This window comes from Oncorhynchus clarkii, chromosome 2, assembly GCF_045791955.1.
Source record: "Oncorhynchus clarkii lewisi isolate Uvic-CL-2024 chromosome 2, UVic_Ocla_1.0, whole genome shotgun sequence".
In the NCBI taxonomy this organism is placed as follows: Eukaryota; Metazoa; Chordata; class Actinopteri; order Salmoniformes; family Salmonidae; genus Oncorhynchus; species Oncorhynchus clarkii.
Window position 1 is genome coordinate 10,244,244 of NC_092148.1, and position 19,566 is coordinate 10,263,809.

At 41.6% G+C, this 19,566-nt stretch overlaps 1 protein-coding gene across 2 annotated transcripts; it reads left to right on the plus strand.

Moving 5' to 3' along the window:
* The first annotated feature begins 9,963 nt into the window (after positions 1-9,963).
* Positions 9,964-19,061, plus strand: LOC139420944 (sugar transporter SWEET1-like). 2 transcript variants are annotated; one of them, XR_011635572.1, is made up of 7 exons: positions 10,034-10,260; positions 10,637-10,714; positions 10,832-10,955; positions 13,082-13,243; positions 14,209-14,328; positions 16,236-17,122; positions 18,316-19,061. XR_011635572.1 is itself a non-coding variant. In XM_071171374.1 (6 exons), the coding sequence occupies exons 1-6, from the start codon at positions 10,193-10,195 to the stop codon at positions 16,341-16,343; spliced, it is 660 nt and encodes a 219-aa protein (XP_071027475.1). In that variant the 5' UTR covers positions 9,964-10,192; the 3' UTR covers positions 16,344-19,061. The 2 variants fall into 2 exon arrangements, 1 of the variants encoding a protein (XP_071027475.1); XM_071171374.1 differs by having other exon boundaries at positions 9,964-10,260; positions 16,236-19,061.
* Positions 19,062-19,566: the final 505 nt, after the last annotated feature.

The window sequence follows — 19,566 nt, forward strand, 5'->3', positions numbered from 1 at the left end:
TCCGTTTTGGATAGATTACTCTTCGTGTTGTTGTTTGTTTAGTGTGTTCCAGTTTTCCCAGATGTGGTTAGATTCTATGGATTATTGAATTAAATTAAGCTGTTTTCCTACGTGCTGTTCCTTATTTTTCCGTAGTGTATTTCTGTATTGATTTAGTGATTTACAAAAGTGAAGGCGTAGTCTCAGGTTTCTGGGTCTCTATGTTTTTGGTTGGTTAGGTTTCTCATTTTCTTTCTTTGTTTTTTTGCATTCTTCATCTAACTCTCTCTGCCCTGTCTCCTGTGAAAACTCCACATCCGCTGGCACCATGTTGAGTTGGACTGCAGGGCTGCCCATATAGGTAGTACCACCTACAGTGCCTTGCGAAAGTATTCGGCCCCCTTGAACTTTGCGACCTTTTGCCACATTTCAGGCTTCAAACATAAAGATATAAAACTGTATTTTTTGTGAAGAATCAACAACAAGTGGGACACAATCATGAAGTGGAACGACATTTATTGGATATTTCAAACTTTTTTAACAAATCAAAAACTGAAAAATTGGGGTGCAAAATTATTCAGCCCCTTTACTTTCAGTGCAGCGAACTCTCTCCAGAAGTTCAGTGAGGATCTCTGAATGATCCAATGTTGACCTAAATGACTAATGATGATAAATACAATCCACCTGTGTGTAATCAAGTCTCCGTATAAATGCACCTGCACTGTGATAGTCTCAGAGGTCCGTCAAAAGCGCAGAGAACATCATGAAGAACAAGGAACACACCAGGCAGGTCCGAGATACTGTTGTGAAGAAGTTTAAAGCCGGATTTGGATACAAAAAGATTTCCCAAGCTTTAAACATCCCAAGGAGCACTGTGCAAGCGATAATATTGAAATGGAAGGAGTATCAGACCACTGCAAATCTACCAAGACCTGGCCGTCCCTCTAAACTTTCAGCTCATACAAGGAGAAGACTGATCAGAGATGCAGCCAAGAGGCCCATGATCACTCTGGATGAACTGCAGAGATCTACAGCTGAGGTGGGAGACTCTGTCCATAGGACAACAATCAGTCATATATTGCACAAATCTGGCCTTTATGGAAGAGTGGCAAGAAGAAAGCCATTTCTTAAAGATATCCATAAAAAGTGTCGTTTAAAGTTTGCCACAAGCCACCTGGGAGACACACCAAACATGTGGAAGAAGGTGCTCTGGTCAGATGAAACCAAAATTGAACTTTTTGGCAACAATGCAAAACGTTATGTTTGGCGTAAAAGCAACACAGCTGAACACACCATCCCCACTGTCAAACATGGTGGTGGCAGCATCATGGTTTGGGCCTGCTTTTCTTCAGCAGGGACAGGGAAGATGGTTAAAATTGATGGGAAGATGGATGGAGCCAAATACAGGACCATTCTGGAAGAAAACCTGATGGAGTCTGCAAAAGACCTGAGACTGGGACGGAGATTTGTCTTCCAACAAGACAATGATCCAAAACATAAAGCAAAATCGACAATGGAATGGTTCAAAAATAAACATATCCAGGTGTTAGAATGGCCAAGTCAAAGTCCAGACCTGAATCCAATCGAGAATCTGTGGAAAGAACTGAAAACTGCTGTTCACAAATGCTCTCCATCCAACCTCACTGAGCTCGAGCTGTTTTGCAAGGAGGAATGGGAAAACATTTCAGTCTCTCGATGTGCAAAACTGATAGAGACATACCCCAAGCGACTTACAGCTGTAATCGCAGCAAAAGGTGGCGCTACAAAGTATTAACTTAAGGGGGCTGAATAATTTTGCACGCCCAATTTTTCAGTTTTTGATTTGTTAAAAAAGTTTGAAATATCCAATAAATGTCGTTCCACTTCATGATTGTGTCTCACTTGTTGTTGATTCTTCACAAAAAAATACAGTTTTATATCTTTATGTTTGAAGCCTGAAATGTGGCAAAAGGTCGCAAAGTTCAAGGGGGCCGAATACTTTCGCAAGGCACTGTATATGTACCAACCGGGGCTTACACAAGCTTTACAGTGCAAACAGAGGAGTTACCCAAATCTATCATCTTGAACATCAATTTGAAGATTTTTTTTCCAAAATGCTATATATCAATTTTCAGAAATGTTGGTAAATTTGCTTTTATTCCTTAAAGAAATTATGAAAGAGTTTGTGTTTTTCACTATCTGGTCATGGCCTGGGGTTGTTCAATGTCAACAGTGAAGAGGCCACTGCGGGATGCTGGCCTTCTAGGCAGAGTTCCTCTGTCCAGTGTCTGTGTTCTTTTGCCCATCTTATTATTTTCTTTAAATTGGCCAGTCTGAGATATGGCCTTTTCTTCCTCTCTTTTCCTTTTTTTCTCTGCCAAAAAGGCCAGCATCCCAGAGTCGCCTCTTCACTGTTGACGTTGAGACTGGACAGAGGAACTCTGCCTAGAAGGCCAGCATCCCAGAGTCGCCTCTTCACTGTTGACGTTGAGACTGGACAGAGGAACTCTGCCTAGAAGGCCAGCATCCCAGAGTCGCCTCTTCACTGTTGACGTTGAGACTGGACAGAGGAACTCTGCCTAGAAGGCCAGCATCCCAGAGTCGCCTCTTCACTGTTGACGTTGAGACTGGACAGAGGAACTCTGCCTAGAAGGCCAGCATCCCAGAGTCGCCTCTTCACTGTTGACGTTGAGACTGGACAGAGGAACTCTGCCTAGAAGGCCAGCATCCCAGAGTCGCCTCTTCACTGTTGACGTTGAGACTGGACAGAGGAACTCTGCCTAGAAGGCCAGCATCCCAGAGTCGCCTCTTCACTGTTGACGTTGAGACTGGACAGAGGAACTCTGCCTAGAAGGCCAGCATCCCAGAGTCGCCTCTTCACTGTTGACGTTGAGACTGGACAGAGGAACTCTGCCTAGAAGGCCAGCATCCCAGAGTCGCCTCTTCACTGTTGACGTTGAGACTGGACAGAGGAACTCTGCCTAGAAGGCCAGCATCCCAGAGTCGCCTCTTCACTGTTGACGTTGAGACTGGACAGAGGAACTCTGCCTAGAAGGCCAGCATCCCAGAGTCGCCTCTTCACTGTTGACGTTGAGACTGGTGTTTTGTGGATACTATTTAATGAAGCTGCCAGTTGAGGACTTCTGAGGCGTCTGTTTCTCAAACTAGACACTCTAATGTACTTGTCTTCTTGCTCAGTTGTGCACTGGGGCCTCCCACTCCTCTTGCTATTGTGGTTAGATTCAGTTTGTGCTATTCTGTGAAGGGAGTAGTACACGAGATCTTCAGTTTCTTGACAATTTCTTTCATGGAATAGCCTTAATTTCTCAGAACAAGAATAGACTGACGAGTTTCTGGCATTTTCATCCTGTAATCGAACCCACAAATGCTGATGCTCCAGATACTCAACTAGTCAAAATAAGCCCAGTTGTATTGCTTATTTAATCAGGACAACAGTTTTCAGCTGTGCTAACACAATTGCAAAAGGGTTTTCTAATGATCAACTAGCCTTTTAAAAGGATAAACTTGGATTAGCTAACACAACGGGCCATTGGAACACAGGTTGCTGATAATGGGTCTCTGTAAACCTATGTAGATATTACAAAAAAAATCAGCCATTTCCAGCTATAATAGTCCTTTACAACATTAACAATGTCTACACAGTATTTCTGATCAATTTGATGATATATTAATAGACAAAAAATGTGCTTTTCTTTCAAAAACAAGGACATTTCTAAGTGACCCCAAACTTTTGAACGGTAGTATATATATATATATATATATATATATATATATATATATATATATATATATATATATATATATATATTTAGCAGATGCTCTTATCCAGATCGACTTACAGTAAGTGCATTCATCTTAAGATAGCTAGGTGAGACAACCACATAGCACAGTCAAATATACAGGATGCTAACATTCCATTCCAGCTAAACAATGCATATATAGCATTTTGCAAAAAAAAAATCATTTTCAAACACATCTAAAATCTATTAATTAAAAATCTGAGAACAGTTATATTTTACACACAGATGAAGGTACCCATAAGCAATCATATGTGATGAAAAGGCGCTGGTGGAAGAGTTGGTGGATATAGCATTTTGGAAATAAACTCTTCCTTTGTTAAAGAAGACTGTAATGGGGTAATTTATGATACAGAAACGGTCCTTGACTTTTTCCACATTTTGTTGGGTTACAAAGTGGGATTAAAGTGGATTTAATTGTCATTTTTCGTCAACAATCTACACAGCATACTGTCAAAGTGGAAGAAAAATTCGAACATTTATTACAATGTTGAAAAATAAAACACTAATACCTTGATTACATAAGTATTCAACCCCCTGAGACAATACATGTTAGAAACACAATGGGCAGCGATTACAGCTGTGAGTCTTTCTGGGTAAGTCTCTAAGAGCTTTGCACACCTGGATTGTGCAATATTTACCCATTATTATTACAAAATGATTCAAGCTATGTCAAGTTGGTTGTTGATCTTGCCATAGATTTTCAAGCCAATTTATGTCAAAACTGTAACTAGGCCACTCAGGAAAATTCAATGTTGTCTTAGCAACTCCAGTGTATATTTGTTCTTGTGTTTTAAGTTATTGTCCTGCTGAAAGGTGAATTTGTCTCCCAGTGTCTGTTGCAAGGAAGGCTGAACCAGGTTTTCCTCTAGGATTTTGTCTGTGCTTAACTGAATTACGTTTCTTATCCCTAGTCCTTACCAATGACAAGCATGCCCATAACATGATGCAGCCACCACCATGCTTGAAAATATGAAGAGTGGTACTCAGTGATGTGTTGTGTTGGATTTTCCCCAAACATAATGCATTGTATTCAGGACAAAAAAGTTAATTTATTTGCAAAAATGTTTTACAGTATTACTTTAGTGCCTTGTTGAAAAAAGGATGCATGTTTTGGAATATTGTCTATTCTGTGCAAGCTTCTTATTTTCACTCTGTCAATTAGGTTAGTTTTGCGGAGTAACTACAATGTTGTTGATCCATCCTCAGTTTTCTCCTATCACAGCCATTAAACTCTGTAACTGTTTTAAAATCACCATTGGCCTCATGGTGAAATTCCTGAGCAGTTTCCTTCCTCTCTGGCAAATGAGTTAGGAAGGACACCTATATCTTTGTAGTGACTGGGTGTATTGATACACCATTCAAAACCTAATTAATAACTTCACCATGCTCAAAGGGATATTCAGCGTCTTCTTACCAATCGGTGCCCTTCTTTGCGAGACATTGAAAAAACTCCCTGGTCTTTGTGGTTGAATCTGTTCATGAAATTCACTACTCGATTGAGGGACCTTATAGATAATTGATTGTGTGGGGTACAGAGATGGGTTAGTCATAAAAAATATATATTAACCACTATTATTGAACACAGAATGAGTCAATGCAACTGATTATGTGACTTGCACATTTTTACTCCTGAACTTATTTCGGCTTTCCATAACAAAGGGGTTGAATACTTATTGACCAAAGACATTTCAGCTTTTCATTTTGTATTCATTTTCAAATTTTTCTACAAACACAATACATTTTTGGCATAGGGTATTGTGTGTAGGTAGATCAGTGACACAAAATCTCTAATAAATCTAACATAACAACATATAGAAAAGTCAAGTGGTGTGAATACTTTCTGAAGGTACTGTAACTAAAGTTAATATTCAGTTTAGACACAATGTTTAGCATATTTGGAGTTTCCTTGGAGTTTCGCTGGGTTACCAGGTGCCTATTTTCAATCACCAGTTGCACGGAGGTCCATCACAATCCGCATAACACTTAATTTCCATTGTACTGTTTGTGAAACTCAAGGTGTGAGTTGATGGTCACTAGTGTGGGTTGATGGTCACTAGTGTGGGTTGATGGTCACTAGTGTGAGTTGATGGTCACTGGTGCGGGTTGATGGTCGTTAGTGCGGGTTGATGGTCACTAGTGCGGGTTGATGGTCACTAGTGCGGGTTGATGGTCACTAGTGTGAGTTGATGGTCACTAGTGTGGGTTGATGGTCACTAGTGCGGGTTGATGGTCACTAGTGTGGGTTGATGGTCACTAGTGTGGGTTGATGGTCACTAGTGCGGGTTGATGGTCACTAGTGTGGGTTGATGGTCACTAGTGTGAGTTGACGGTCATTAGTGTGAGTTGATGGTCACTAGTGTGGGTTGACTGTCACTAGTGTGGGTTGATGGTCACTAGTGCGGGTTGATGGTCACTAGTGCGGGTTGATGGTCACTAGTGTGGGTTGATGGTTACTAGTGTGAGTTGACTGTCACTAGTGTGAGTTGACTGTCACTAGTGTGAGTCGATGGTCACTAGTGTGAGTCGATGGTCACTGGTGCGGGTTGACGGTCACTAGTGTGAGTCGATGGTCACTAGTGTGAGTTGATGGTCACTAGTGTGAGTCGATGGTCACTAGTGTGAGTTGACGGTCACTAGTGTGAGTCGATGGTCACTAGTGCGGGTTGACGGTCACTAGTGTGAGTCGATGGTCACTAGTGTGGGTTGATCAAATCAAATGTTATTGGTCATGTACACATATTTAGCAGATGTTATTGCAGGTGTAGCGAAATGCTTGTGCGGGTTGATGGTCATTAGACTTGATAATGAATGTTATGGATTATTCCCGTATCTGTTGACAATGATTGACGCAAGAATGGAGGTCCAAGTACAAGGACTGAGGACACACTGATATTTCACTGTTGTATGGTATTGATGACATCCTGTAGACACTGTGATTCTGTAGCAGCTGACAAAGTCATTGCCTTTTTGTTTTGACTTCCTACAAGCCTCTTGGCTGCTGTTTACAGAACATTTGGTGCTGTCTGATTAAGATATTAAGGTTCTGTCTCCAAGAGACATTTTCTCTGCTTCATGCTGGGTGGTGTCTCCCTGTTGCAACTTGTAATAAACCGAGTTAATTTTTGATTGACTTCATCTACAACTTCTCTCATTTTGGTTCACCTGGAAATGTTTATTATACAGGCAAAACATGAATTAGGAGCCGTTCCACTTCACACTGTAGTGACTGAGATGAGTTCCCCCTCGCAATGTACAAAACCCTATTGCTCATTATTATCCTATATAGCATAAAGGTGGATATTGTGAAGAGGGTGTATGTGGTATAAAGTTACACTGTTTCGAACATTCCAGGCTATATTTGGATATTTATATTGGATCTCAGTGATGATACAGCAGAGGAGGTCATTCATTCCAACCCAGCATGCCTCCAAGGTGAAAACTTCACACTGTGCCCAGACTACACTACTAGACATCCCAGTATTCTGACTGTCGTCTTGTTGTCTGTCCCATAGAGGAATATGTCATTAGGATATTATTTGCTAAGGATGGGAGTTATATACAGCTATTATGGAGCACAGATACAGTATCCGAGCTGACAAGGTAAAAATCTGTGGTTCTGCCCCTGAACAAGGCAGTTAACCCACTGTTCCTAGGCCGTCATTGTAAATAAGAATTTGTTCTTAACTGAATTGCCTAGTTAAATAAAGGTTAAATAAAAAATAAAAATAAATAGACAGGCAACTGCTGTTGTAAAATGGACTTTATCAAATACATTTGATTAATTGATTGTTTGAGCCATATATTTCTAAATAATCCGATGGCAGGTAATCAAACAAAAGTAGGGGGGGGGGGGGGGGGGGTACCTGCTAGCAGTAGGAGTAGTAGGTTTTTGCAGCAGTAGCCTACCTACCCCAAAACAGACTGTGGTTTTACACTATTTGATCAGAGTATCATGATCTCCCCCTCCTGCACATTTGACATAGACTACAGTGCCTTGCGAAAGTATTCGGCCCCCTTGAACTTTGCAACCTTTTGCCACATTTCAGGCTTCAAACATAAAGATATGAAACTGTATTTTTTTTGTGAAGAATCAACAACAAGTGGGACACAATCATGAAGTGGAACGACATTTATTGGATATTTCAAACTTTTTTAACAAATCAAAAACTGAAAAATTGGGCATGCAAAATTATTCAGCCCCTTTACTTTCAGTGCAGCAAACTCTCTCCAGAAGTTCAGTGAGGATCTCTGAATGATCCAATGTTGACCTAAATGACTAATGATGATAAATACAATCCACCTGTGTGTAATCAAGTCTCCGTATAAATGCACCTGCACTGTGATAGTCTCAGAGGTCTGTTAAAAGCGCAGAGAGCATCATGAAGAACAAGGAACACACCAGGCAGGTCCGAGATACTGTTGTGAAGAAGTTTAAAGCCGGATTTGGATACAAAAAGATTTCCCAAGCTTTAAACATCCCAAGGAGCACTGTGCAAGCGATAATATTGAAATGGAAGGAGTATCAGACCACTGCAAATCTACCAAGACCTGGCCGTCCCTCTAAACTTTCAGCTCATACAAGGAGAAGACTGATCAGAGATGCAGCCAAGAGGCCCATGATCACTCTGGATGAACTGCAGAGATCTACAGCTGAGGTGGGAGATTCTGTCCATAGGACAACAATCAGTCGTATATTGCACAAATCTGGCCTTTATGGAAGAGTGGCAAGAAGAAAGCCATTTCTTAAAGATATCCATAAAAAGTGTCGTTTAAAGTTTGCCACAAGCCACCTGGGAGACACACCAAACATGTGGAAGAAGTTGCTCTGGTCAGATGAAACCAAAATTGAACTTTTTGGCAACAATGCAAAACGTTATGTTTGGCGTAAAAGCAACACAGCTGAACACACCATCCCCACTGTCAAACATGGTGGTGGCAGCATCATGGTTTGGGTCTGCTTTTCTTCAGCAGGGACAGGGAAGATGGTTAAAATTGATGGGAAGATGGATGGAGCCAAATACAGGACCATTCTGGAAGAAAACCTGATGGAGTCTGCAAAAGACCTGAGACTGGGACGGAGATTTGTCTTCCAACAAGACAATGATCCAAAACATAAAGCAAAATCTACAATGGAATGGTTCAAAAATAAACATATCCAGGTGTTAGAATGGCCAAGTCAAAGTCCAGACCTGAATCCAATCGAGAATCTGTGGAAAGAACTGAAAACTGCTGTTCACAAATGCTCTCCATCCAACCTCACTGAGCTCGAGCTGTTTTGCAAGGAGGAATGGGAAAAAATCTCAGTCTCTCGATGTGCAAAACTGATAGAGACATACCCCAAGCGACTTACAGCTGTACTCGCAGCAAAAGGTGGCGCTACAAAGTATTAACTTAAGGGGGCTGAATCATTTTGCACGCCCAATTTTTCAGTTTTGATTTGTTAAAAAAGTTTGAAATATCCAATAAATGTCGTTCCACTTCATGATTGTGTCCCACTTGTTGTTGATTCTTCACGAAAAAAATACAATTTTATATCTTTATGTTTAAAGCCTGAAATGTGGCAAAAGGTCGCAAAGTTCAAGGGGGCCGAATACTTTCGCAAGGCACTGTATATTCTGCTGCGTTCATCTAAATGAGTGCTGCACATTTGACGTAGACTATGTTCTGCTGCGTTCATCTAAATGAGTGCTGCACATTTGACGTAGACTATGTTCTGCTGCGTTCATCTAAATGAGTGCTTTTAGTGACCTTATATGTCCCTGGACACTGATGTAGCGGTGCACTCGGCAACATCTAAATATAATTATTGGTGATCACAGATGCAACTTCATGTCTCTAGGGAGAGGAGGAGGATAGCGTTGCCCGTGGACACTGATCTAAGGTCAGTGTATCATTATTTCCCTTAATTGTTAAGGTTAATGTTTTGGGAGAAAAGACTGATCCAAGATCTGTACCCAAAGTCCTTGCTGGATTACGAGCGAAATCATCCATCGTCATATTGACCATCATATCATTGGTGGAAACCTATCCAACCTCTCATCCATATCTGCCAATCAGAGTGCAGAATTATTTCAGAATACTGTGGTTTATTCATTAAGGAAACCGTTTACCGTTAAAGAACCAAACTAAAGCAAACGAGAGTTTCTATTGGACACATGAAGTTAGGTGTCTCTCGTTACGTTCTGTTTGCTTCCGTATACGAAACGTTTTGCAACAGAATTGGCGAAATGAATATGCCCCTAATTACAAACACGGAAATACCGTGTCGTTAGAACGACGTCAACGTTGAGTCGCTGATGCAGATGTCAACTATTTGCACTATAGCGGATTTGATATTCACAGCGAAATTACTCACAATTTAGACACATACCTAGCTATCTAGGTAGTGCGCCACACATTCCCTTTTCCTATCTATGGAGTTTTTGCAGTTTCTATCATGGGCGTGCATCGTATTTACAGTCGGGATGTTCTCGACTGGACTGTAAGTTTGACAGCTTTCTGCTCTTCAGATAGTTTATCTGGCTAAGTAGCTAAAGTTAGCTAGATACCTGTTCTTTAGTGCCAACATCGCAAACTTGGGCAGAGACCAAATTCAGCTCTAATTTGCTTTTTTGTATTGCATTAAACTTTGGAAACACAGCTAGCTAGGTGTTGGTTAGCTAGCTAGCTAGTCCACCCTTATCTCACAGATATTAGTTAATCAAATATTTGCTTAGTTATTCGTTCAATGCCTGAGGCTTGTGTAAATAGAATACTCAGGACAGGTGATAATAAAATAATGTTTTAGTTCAGTTGCATCCTTTTTCTTGTGCTAGATTTGCAAGCAGGTCTTATAAAAGTGTGTGTGTGTGTGTCAGGACGGACCTGAAGAAGATGAGAGCTTCCAAAAGTGCAGATAACGTCCAGTTCCTCCCCTTCCTCACCACATGCCTCAAGTAAGCTGTGTGTGTGGTGCCTAGGCAACGTGCCAGTAACCACTGATTAAACCTGGGTCATCTGCACAAGTCATACTGTGTTAGCCCACTGAGCTAAAGTCTTGTCTGTCTCTATAGTAACCTGGGCTGGCTGTATTATGGGATACTGAAGACGGATGGGACTCTGGTCCTGGTTAACACCATAGGAGCCTGTCTACAGTCCCTCTACATCCTCTGCTACTGCCAGTACACCAATGACAAGGTGAGTTGACCACAGTGTTTTATAGTCTCTCCTACTGCCACTACACCAATGACAAGGTGAGCTGACCACAGCGTTTTATGGTCACTTATCACATAGATACGGCCAGACCTGAATCCCCCAGGAGTGCATTCATTTGTCTTAGAGATGGTCTGGTGTTCATTTCTGTAGATATCATAATGATGATTTTTCTGTAGAAATTCAAGGTTTGTTTGCTCCAGTTCATTGTTTAAATTTTTCTGTTAGGGTTTGAAGTACACTTTTAGTATATCTGCCCACTGGTTCCCTGCTTGAAGTAGAGGTCGACCGAGTATGATTTTTCAACGCCGATACCGATTATTGGAAGACCAAAAAAAGCCGATACCGATTAATCAGCCAATTTTATAAATCAAATATATATAATAATAATAAAATAATAAAATTTTTAATAATAAAAAAATTACATTTAAAATGTATTTGTAATAATGACAATTACAACAATACTGAATGAACACTTATTTTAACTTAATATAATACATCAATAAAATCAATTTAGCCTCAAATAAATAATGAAACATGTTCAATTTGGTTTAAATAATGCAAAAACAAAGTGTTGGAGAAGAAAGTAAAAGTGCAATATGTGTAAGAAAGCTAACCTTTAAGTTCCTTGCTCAGAACATATGAAAGCTGGTGGTTCCTTTTAACATGAGTCTTCAATATTCCTAGGTAAGACGGTTTAGGTTGTAGTTAATATAGTATTTATAGGACTATTTCTCTCTATACCATTTGTATTTCATTAACCTTTGACTATTGGATGTTCTTATAGACACTTTAGTATTGCCAGTGTAACAGTATAGCTTCCGCCCCTCTCCTCGCTCCTACCTGGGCTCGAACCAGGAACACAACGACAACAGCCACCCTCGAAGCAGCGTTACCCATGCAGAGCAAGGGGAATAACTACTCCAAGTCTCAGAGCGAGTGACGTTTGAAACGCTTTTAGCGCACATCCCGCTAACTAGCTAGCCATTTCACATTGGTTACCCCAGCCTAATCTCAGGAGTTGATAGGCTTGAAGTCATAAACAGTAGAGCTGCTGGCAAAACGCACAAAAGTGCTTACGAGCCTGCTGGTGCCTACCATCGCTCAATCAGACTGCTCTATCAAATCATAGACTTAGTTATAACATGATAACACACAGAAATACGAGCCTCAGGTCATTAATATGGTCGAATCCGGAAACTATCATCTCGAAAACAAGACGTTTATTCTTTCAGTGAAATACGGAACTGTTACGTATTTTATCTAAAGGGTGGCATCCATAAGTCTAAATATTCCTGTTATATTGCACAACCTTCAATGTTATGTCATAATTACGTAAAATTCTGGCAAATTAGGCGGCCCAAACTGTTTCACATACACTGACTCTGCGTGCAATGAACGCAAGAGAAGTGACACAATTTCACCTGGTTAATATTGCCTGCTAACCTGGATTTCTTTTAGCTAAATATGCAGGTTTAAAAATATATACTTCTGTGTATTGATTTTAAGAAAGGCATTGATGTTCATGGTTAGGTACACATTGGAGCAACGATACGCACCACATCGATTATATGCAGCGCAGGACACGCTAGATAAACTAGTAATATCATCAACCATGTGTAGTTAACTAGTGATTATGATTGATTGATTGTTTTTTATAAGATAAGTTTAATGCTGGCTAGCAACTTACCTTGGCTTACTGCATTCGCGTAACAGGCAGTCTCCTCGTGGAGTGCAATGTAATCAGGTGCTTAGAGCGTTGGACTAGTTAACCGTAAGGTTGCAAGATTGAATCCCCCGAGCTGACAAGGTAAAAATCTGTTCTGCCGCTGAACGAGGCAGTTAACCCACTGTTCCTAGGCCGTCATTGAATATAAGAATGTGTTCTGTACTGACTTTCCTAGTTAAAAAATATTAAATAAAGGTGTAAAAAAAAATCGGTGTCCAAAAATACAGATTTCTGATTGTTATGAAAACTTGAAATCTGCCCTAATTAATCAGCCATTCTGATTATTCGGGCCACCTCTATCTTGAAGCCTAGTTTTAGGGTGTGTGCCAAAATGGTTAAAACTAGTATGGGGTCAGTAAACGTGTGTGTGTGTTCTTTCCAGAGGCGAGTGACCTCTCAGACATTACTAGCAGGAGGAGTGGTCTGTGGAGGCTGGCTGTACTTCAGTGTTGTCCTGCCTCAGGGAGAGTCTCAGCTGGCCCAGCTAGGTCTCACCTGCAGCCTGTTCACTATCAGCATGTACCTGAGTCCACTCGCTGACCTGGTAAATATGCAAACCCTTTCTTACAGTGTTTATAGAATATGCACCCTATGTCCACGCATTGGACACATTCTTCCACGCACTGGTGAAGAAACTTTAATACAAAGTTCAGATAACATACACTCACTAGCCTGGCAAACAGACCTATTTTTCCAATGTTCTGATACCCACTGTTCTCAGATTCCTCACATACTCTCATAAATATGTAAGGTAGACCAACAACAGGCCAATTAGATTCCATCTTCAGAACATGACCACCTCTCTCATCACACTCTCTCCCCTTGCCCTTTGCATCCTCTTGTTGCCTCTGTGTTCCTGTTTATTCCTCCGCCGGGCTGTACGATATGGGCAAAAAGTCTAATTGTGATTATTTTTGGGGGGTACAAATATTGCGATATATACTGAACAGAAATCTAAACTCAACATGCAACAACTGAGTTACAGTTCATATGAGGAAATCAGCCAATTGAAATACATTCATTAGGCCCTAATCTATGGATTTCACATGACTGGGCAGGGGCGCAGCCATGGGTGGGCCTGGGAGGGAGTGTAGGAAGTGTGCTGCTTGAGTGACAGGGGGTGGGGCTTGGTGTGTGGGAAGCAGCTGCAAGAAGAGAGACACACTGAGTAAACTATAAAAACGGATGTTACACGTGGCGTTTCAAATTATTGCATGCAATATGGATCTCTTCCTATATGGATATTGCACATGTCAATATTGAGATTTTGATGTGAATTCGATTAATTGTGCAGCCCTGCCCTCCACCTTCCTGTTTCTCATTCTCCCTCTGTCTGTCTCATATGGTCCTGTGTCCATTTCCTGCCTTTCTCTCATCTTAGTCTTCCTGTTGTTCTGGGTTCGTGTCTTATCCCATCTGCTGTCTTTTTGGATACATTGGAATTGTGTCAATTCATCACCCCCTCCTCTCTCTCTCTCTCTCTCCCTCCCCCTCTCTTCTCTCTGTCAGATGGAGATAGTGCGTACTGGTAGTGTGGAGCGTTTGTCCTTCTCTTTGACTGTAGCTACCTTCCTCACCTCAACATCCTGGACGCTCTATGGACTACAGCTGCAAGACTACTATATCATGGTGTGTGTGTGTATACAGTGCATTCTGAAAGTATTCAGACCCCTTGACTTTTTCCACGTTATAGCCTTATTTTGAAATGTATTAAATATTTGTTTCCCTCATCAATCTACGTACAATACCTCATAATGACAAAGCAAAAACAGGTTTTATAGACATTTTTGTAACTGTATTAATTTATTAAAAATAACACAACTAAAATATCTGATTTACATAAGTATTCAGACCCTTTACTCAGTACTTTGTTGAAGCACCTTTGGCAGCGATTACAGCCTCAAGTCTTCTTGGGTATGACACTACAAGCTTGGCATCCCTCTATTTGAGGAGTTTCTCTCATTCTTCTCTGCAGATCAGCTCTGTCAGTTTGGATGGGAAGCGTCGCTGCACAGCTATTTCTAGGTTTCTCCAGAGATGTTTGATCGGATTCAAGTCTGGACTCAGGCTGGTCCACTCAAGGACATTCAGTGACTTGTCACGAAGCCACTTCTGCATTGTCTTGGCAGGGTTGTTGTCCTGTTAAAAGGTGAACCATTGCCTCAGTCTGAGGTCCTGAGCGCTCTGGTGCAGGTTTTCATCAAGGATCTCTATGGTACTTTGCTCCGTTCATCTTTCCCTCGAACCTGACTAGTCTCCCAGTCCCTGCCGCTGAAAAACATCCCCACAGCATGATGCTGCCACCACCATGCTTCACTGTAGGGATGGTGCCAGGTTTCCACCAGACGTGATGCTTGGCATTCAGGCCAAAGAGTTCAAACTTGGTTTCATCAGAGTAGAGAGTCTTGTTTCTCATGGTCTGAGTCTTTAGGTGCATTTTGACAAATTCCAAGCAGGCTTTCATGTGCCTTTTTACTGAGGAGTGGCTTCCATCTGGCCACGATACCATAAAATCCTGATTTGGTGGAGTGCTGCAGAGATGGTTATCTTTCTGGGAGATTCTCCCATCTCCACAGAGGAACTCTGGAGCTATGTCAGAGTTTTCTTGGTCACCTCCCAGACCAAGGCCCTTCTCCCCCGATTGCTCATTTTGGCCGGGTGGCCAACTCTTGGAAGAGTCTTGTTGGTTCCAAACTTCTTCCATTTAAGAATGATGGAGGTCACTGTGTTCTTGAAGACCTTCAATGCTGCATAAACGTTTTGGTACCCTTCCCCAGATTTGTGCCTTGACACAGTCCTGTCTAGGACCTCTACGGACAATTCCTTCGACCTCACGGCTTGGTTTTTGCTCTGACAACTGTGGGACCTTATATAGACAGGTGTGTGCCTTTCCAAATCATGTCTAATCAATTGAATTTACCACAGGTGCACTCCAATCAAGTTGTAGAAACATCTCAAGGATGATCAATGGAAACAGGATGCACCTGCACTCAATTTCTTTCTGTCTCATAGCAAAGGGTCTGAATACTTATGTAAATAAGGTATTTAAAAAATATTAATATATCTTTTTTTATCTAGTTCTTGCTTTGTTGTTATTGGGTATTGTGTGTAGATTGAAGAGAAAAAAATACATTTAATCCATTTTAGAATGAGGCTGTAAAGTAACAAAATGTGGAAAAAGTACAGTGGTCTGAATAGACTGTATGTGAGACATGGTAGGGGCTAGATGGAAGGGGACTGTTAAATTATTGTAAATTACCTTTAGGGAAAGGGGATACCTAGTCAGTTGTACAACTGAAATGTGTCTTCCGCATTGAAGCCAACCCCTCTGAGGCAGAGCGGTGCGGAGAACTGCCTTAATCGACGTCCAGGTCTTTGGCGCCCGGGGAACAGTGGGTTAACTGCCTGCTTTAGGAACAGAACGACAGATTTTTACCTTGTCAGCTCGGGGATTCGATCCAGCAACCTTTCGGTTACTGGCCCAACGCTCCTACCCGCCAGGCTTTACCCTCTTTGTGTTTGTTTGTGTGTTCCAGGTTCCAAACACGCCAGGCATTGTGACCAGTCTCATCCGGTTCTTCCTGTTCTGGAGATTTGCATCTGTCAATCAAGGCGTGCCATCCTATAAGCTCATCGAAATTTAAGTGGCTGGAGACTCACACCAATGGTTACAAGGGAGAGAGATAACAGGCTTCTTGACCCTATCATGGTCAGGTTGTCAATCACTGATATTGTTACTCATATTGTAAATGATTCATGATCACTCCTACCCACCAGGGGTTTAAGAAGACTTTCTCCTCTCAAGGCAGAAGCTGTCCCTAATCACAGATCTAGGATCAGAGTACCCTAGCAATGGGGGATGAAAAATGATGAATAAATATCTGACCCTGTATCAGTGGTTAGGGGCATCTTCCTCGTCTTTCTCCCTCCACCACTTCCTTTTTGTGCCTTCTGTACTAGTCTGGGACATCATTACTGAGAACTCAACCATGGGCGGGACAGTCCTGCCCTGTCAATCACAGTAGTCTCTGTTATCCAGTGGAAGGTTTTTTGCTCAGCATCAATGCGCTGCTATTGGTTGAATCGCTCTAACTAATAGGGCAGGATGATCCCGCCTCTAGTGGGGTTTGAGACCCCCTCACCTTTATAGTTGACTTGTCTGTCCTCATCACTATGGTACCCTGTGAACTAGGGGTGAACAACTGTTCCTGGTAGCCACAGTATCTGCTGGGTTGTTATCCATCTCTTTTAACTAGACTGATGTACAGTGCATTTGGAAAGTTTTCAGACTCCTCGAGTTTTTCCACATTTTGTTACGTTACAGCCTTATTCTAAAATGTATTAAATTGTTTCTTTTCCTCATCAATCTACACACAATACCCCATAATAACAAAGCAAAGAGAGGTTTAATTGTTTTTATTTTGTACATTTATAAAATGGAAATATCAGATTTACATAAGTATTCAGACCCTTTACTCAGTACTTTGTTGAAGCACCTTTAGTAGCGATTACAGCCTCGAGTCTTCTTGGGTATGACACTACGAGCTTGGCACACCTGTATTTGGGGAGTTTCTCCCATTCTTCTCTGCAGATCTTCTCAAACTCTGTCAGGTTGGATGGGAATGTTGCTACACAATTATTTTCAGGTCTCTCCGGAGATGTTAGATCGGGTTCAAGTCCAGAGACTTGTCCCGAAGCCACTCCTGCCTTGTCTTGGCTGTGTGCTTAGGGTCATTATCCTGTTGGAAGGTGAACCTTTGCCTCAGACTGAGGTCCTGAGCGCTCTGGTGCAGGTTTTCATCAAGGATTTCTCTGTACTTGCTCTGTTCATCTTTCCCTCAATCCTGACTAGTCTCCCAGTCCCTGCCGCTGTAAAACATCCCCACAGCCTGATGCTGCCACCACCATGCTTCACCGTAGGGATGGTGCCAGGTTTCATCCAGATATGATGCTTGGCATTCAGGCCAAAGAGTTCAAGCTTGGTTTCATCAGACCAGAGAATCTTGTTTCTCATGGTCTGAGAGTCATTTAGGTGCCTTTTGGCAAACGCCAAGCAGGCTGTCATGAGCCTTCTACTGAGGAGTGCCTTCCGTCTTGCCCCTCTACCATAAAGGCCTGATTGGTGGAGTTCTGCAAAAAAAAGGTTGTTCTTCTGGAAGGTTCTCCCATCTCCACAGAGGAGCTCTGTCAGTGTACTTGGTCACCTCCCTGACCAAGGCCTTTCTCCCCCGATTGCTCAGTTTGGCCTGTCGGCCAGCCCTAGGAAGAGTCTTGGTGGTTCCAAACTTCTTCCCTTTAAGAACGATGGAGGCCACTGTGTTCTTGGACCTTCAATACTGCAGAAATGTTTTGGTACCTTTCCCCAGATCTGTTCCTCTACACAATCCTGTCTCGGAGCTCTATGGACAATTCCTTCGACCTCATGTCTTGGTTTTTCTCTGACATGCACTGTCAACTGAGGGACCTTATATAGACAGGTGTGTACCTTTCCAAATCATGTCCAATCAATTGAATGTACTGCAGATGGACTCCAAGTTGTAGAAACATCTCAAGGATGGAAACTGGATCAATGGAAACAGGATGCACCTGAGCTCAATTTCGAGTCTCATCGCAAAGGGTCTTTATACTTATGTAAATAAAGGTATTTCTGTTTTTTTTATAGATTTGCAGAAATGTATATAAACCTGTTTTCACTCTGTCATCATGGGCTATTGTTTAAAATTGGTGAGGATTATTATTATATATAAAATCCATTTTAGAATGAGGCTGAAGAATACTTTCTGAAAGCACTGAATACCTGGATAACCAGACGTCTGAGGTCACCTGGATAACCAGACGTCTAAGGCCACCTGGATAACCAGACGTCTAAGGTCGAGACTCGCTAGTTAATCAGTTATATGAATGGATCAGTTAAGTACCACGGAGAGATGAAGAGGCAGGACTGTGTGCTCCTAGTAGTACTAGTTGTAGCTGGGGTGTAGAGTCCTCAGTTGTCCATCCCTACTAGGGTTGCCAAACTCCAGGAACTTGTTTTTCCAGACATCCCGGTTGGAGGATTCACAGAATCTGAAGGGAATAAGAAGGAAATCTGGAGCCCTCCAACCAGGATTTCTGGAAAACCAGGGAATTTATTGAAAGTTCCTGGAGTTTTGCAACCCTTTCCCTACTCTAAGCAGACATGGCATGTACTCTACATCATCGGTACTTGGTCTCTAAATCCATGAACTGAGGGAAGACTAAGAATTCCATTCGTATTGTGTTTCATACACAATGTTTTTATTTGTTGTATTTGGGTCGTATGTCTTCATGTGCACAATGTGTTGATTTGTTTTTATTGGTCCAAACTAAATATACTGTAAGTACATTGTCTGTGCTCTTTTTGTTGTTGATGCATTGGATTGTGTATAGGGTATTCTACATATGCTATTTTAATGGGATATTATCACTCTGGAAATAAGGGAGTTGGGGCTTTGCTGCTTCTTCAGACTGATTGAATACATGTTTTATACTGTTGTTTAATATCCAGTGTTTTTCCTTGTGTGGATAAAGAGTATCCACATAGGCCTACTGCTAACATGAATAGGTACAATTTGATTGGCTGAATATGCAGATATATTAAACGAGGTGAGAGCACTACACTTGACCATGTGGAACACCAGAGGTGTATTCATTAGTCAGTTCAGTAAGTTCAGGTAGATCCCTCCCCGTTTGGTTCTGTTTGCTTCCTAGAGTTAACAGTAAACAGTTTCCGTTGCAGAACTGTTTTGCAACAGAATCCGACTAATGAATACACCCCTGCTCTTGTAGTTATGTGGGGTTTGTTTGTGTTTTAAGGTTAATGAGGTTACCCTTAGGTTTGTTTGTGTG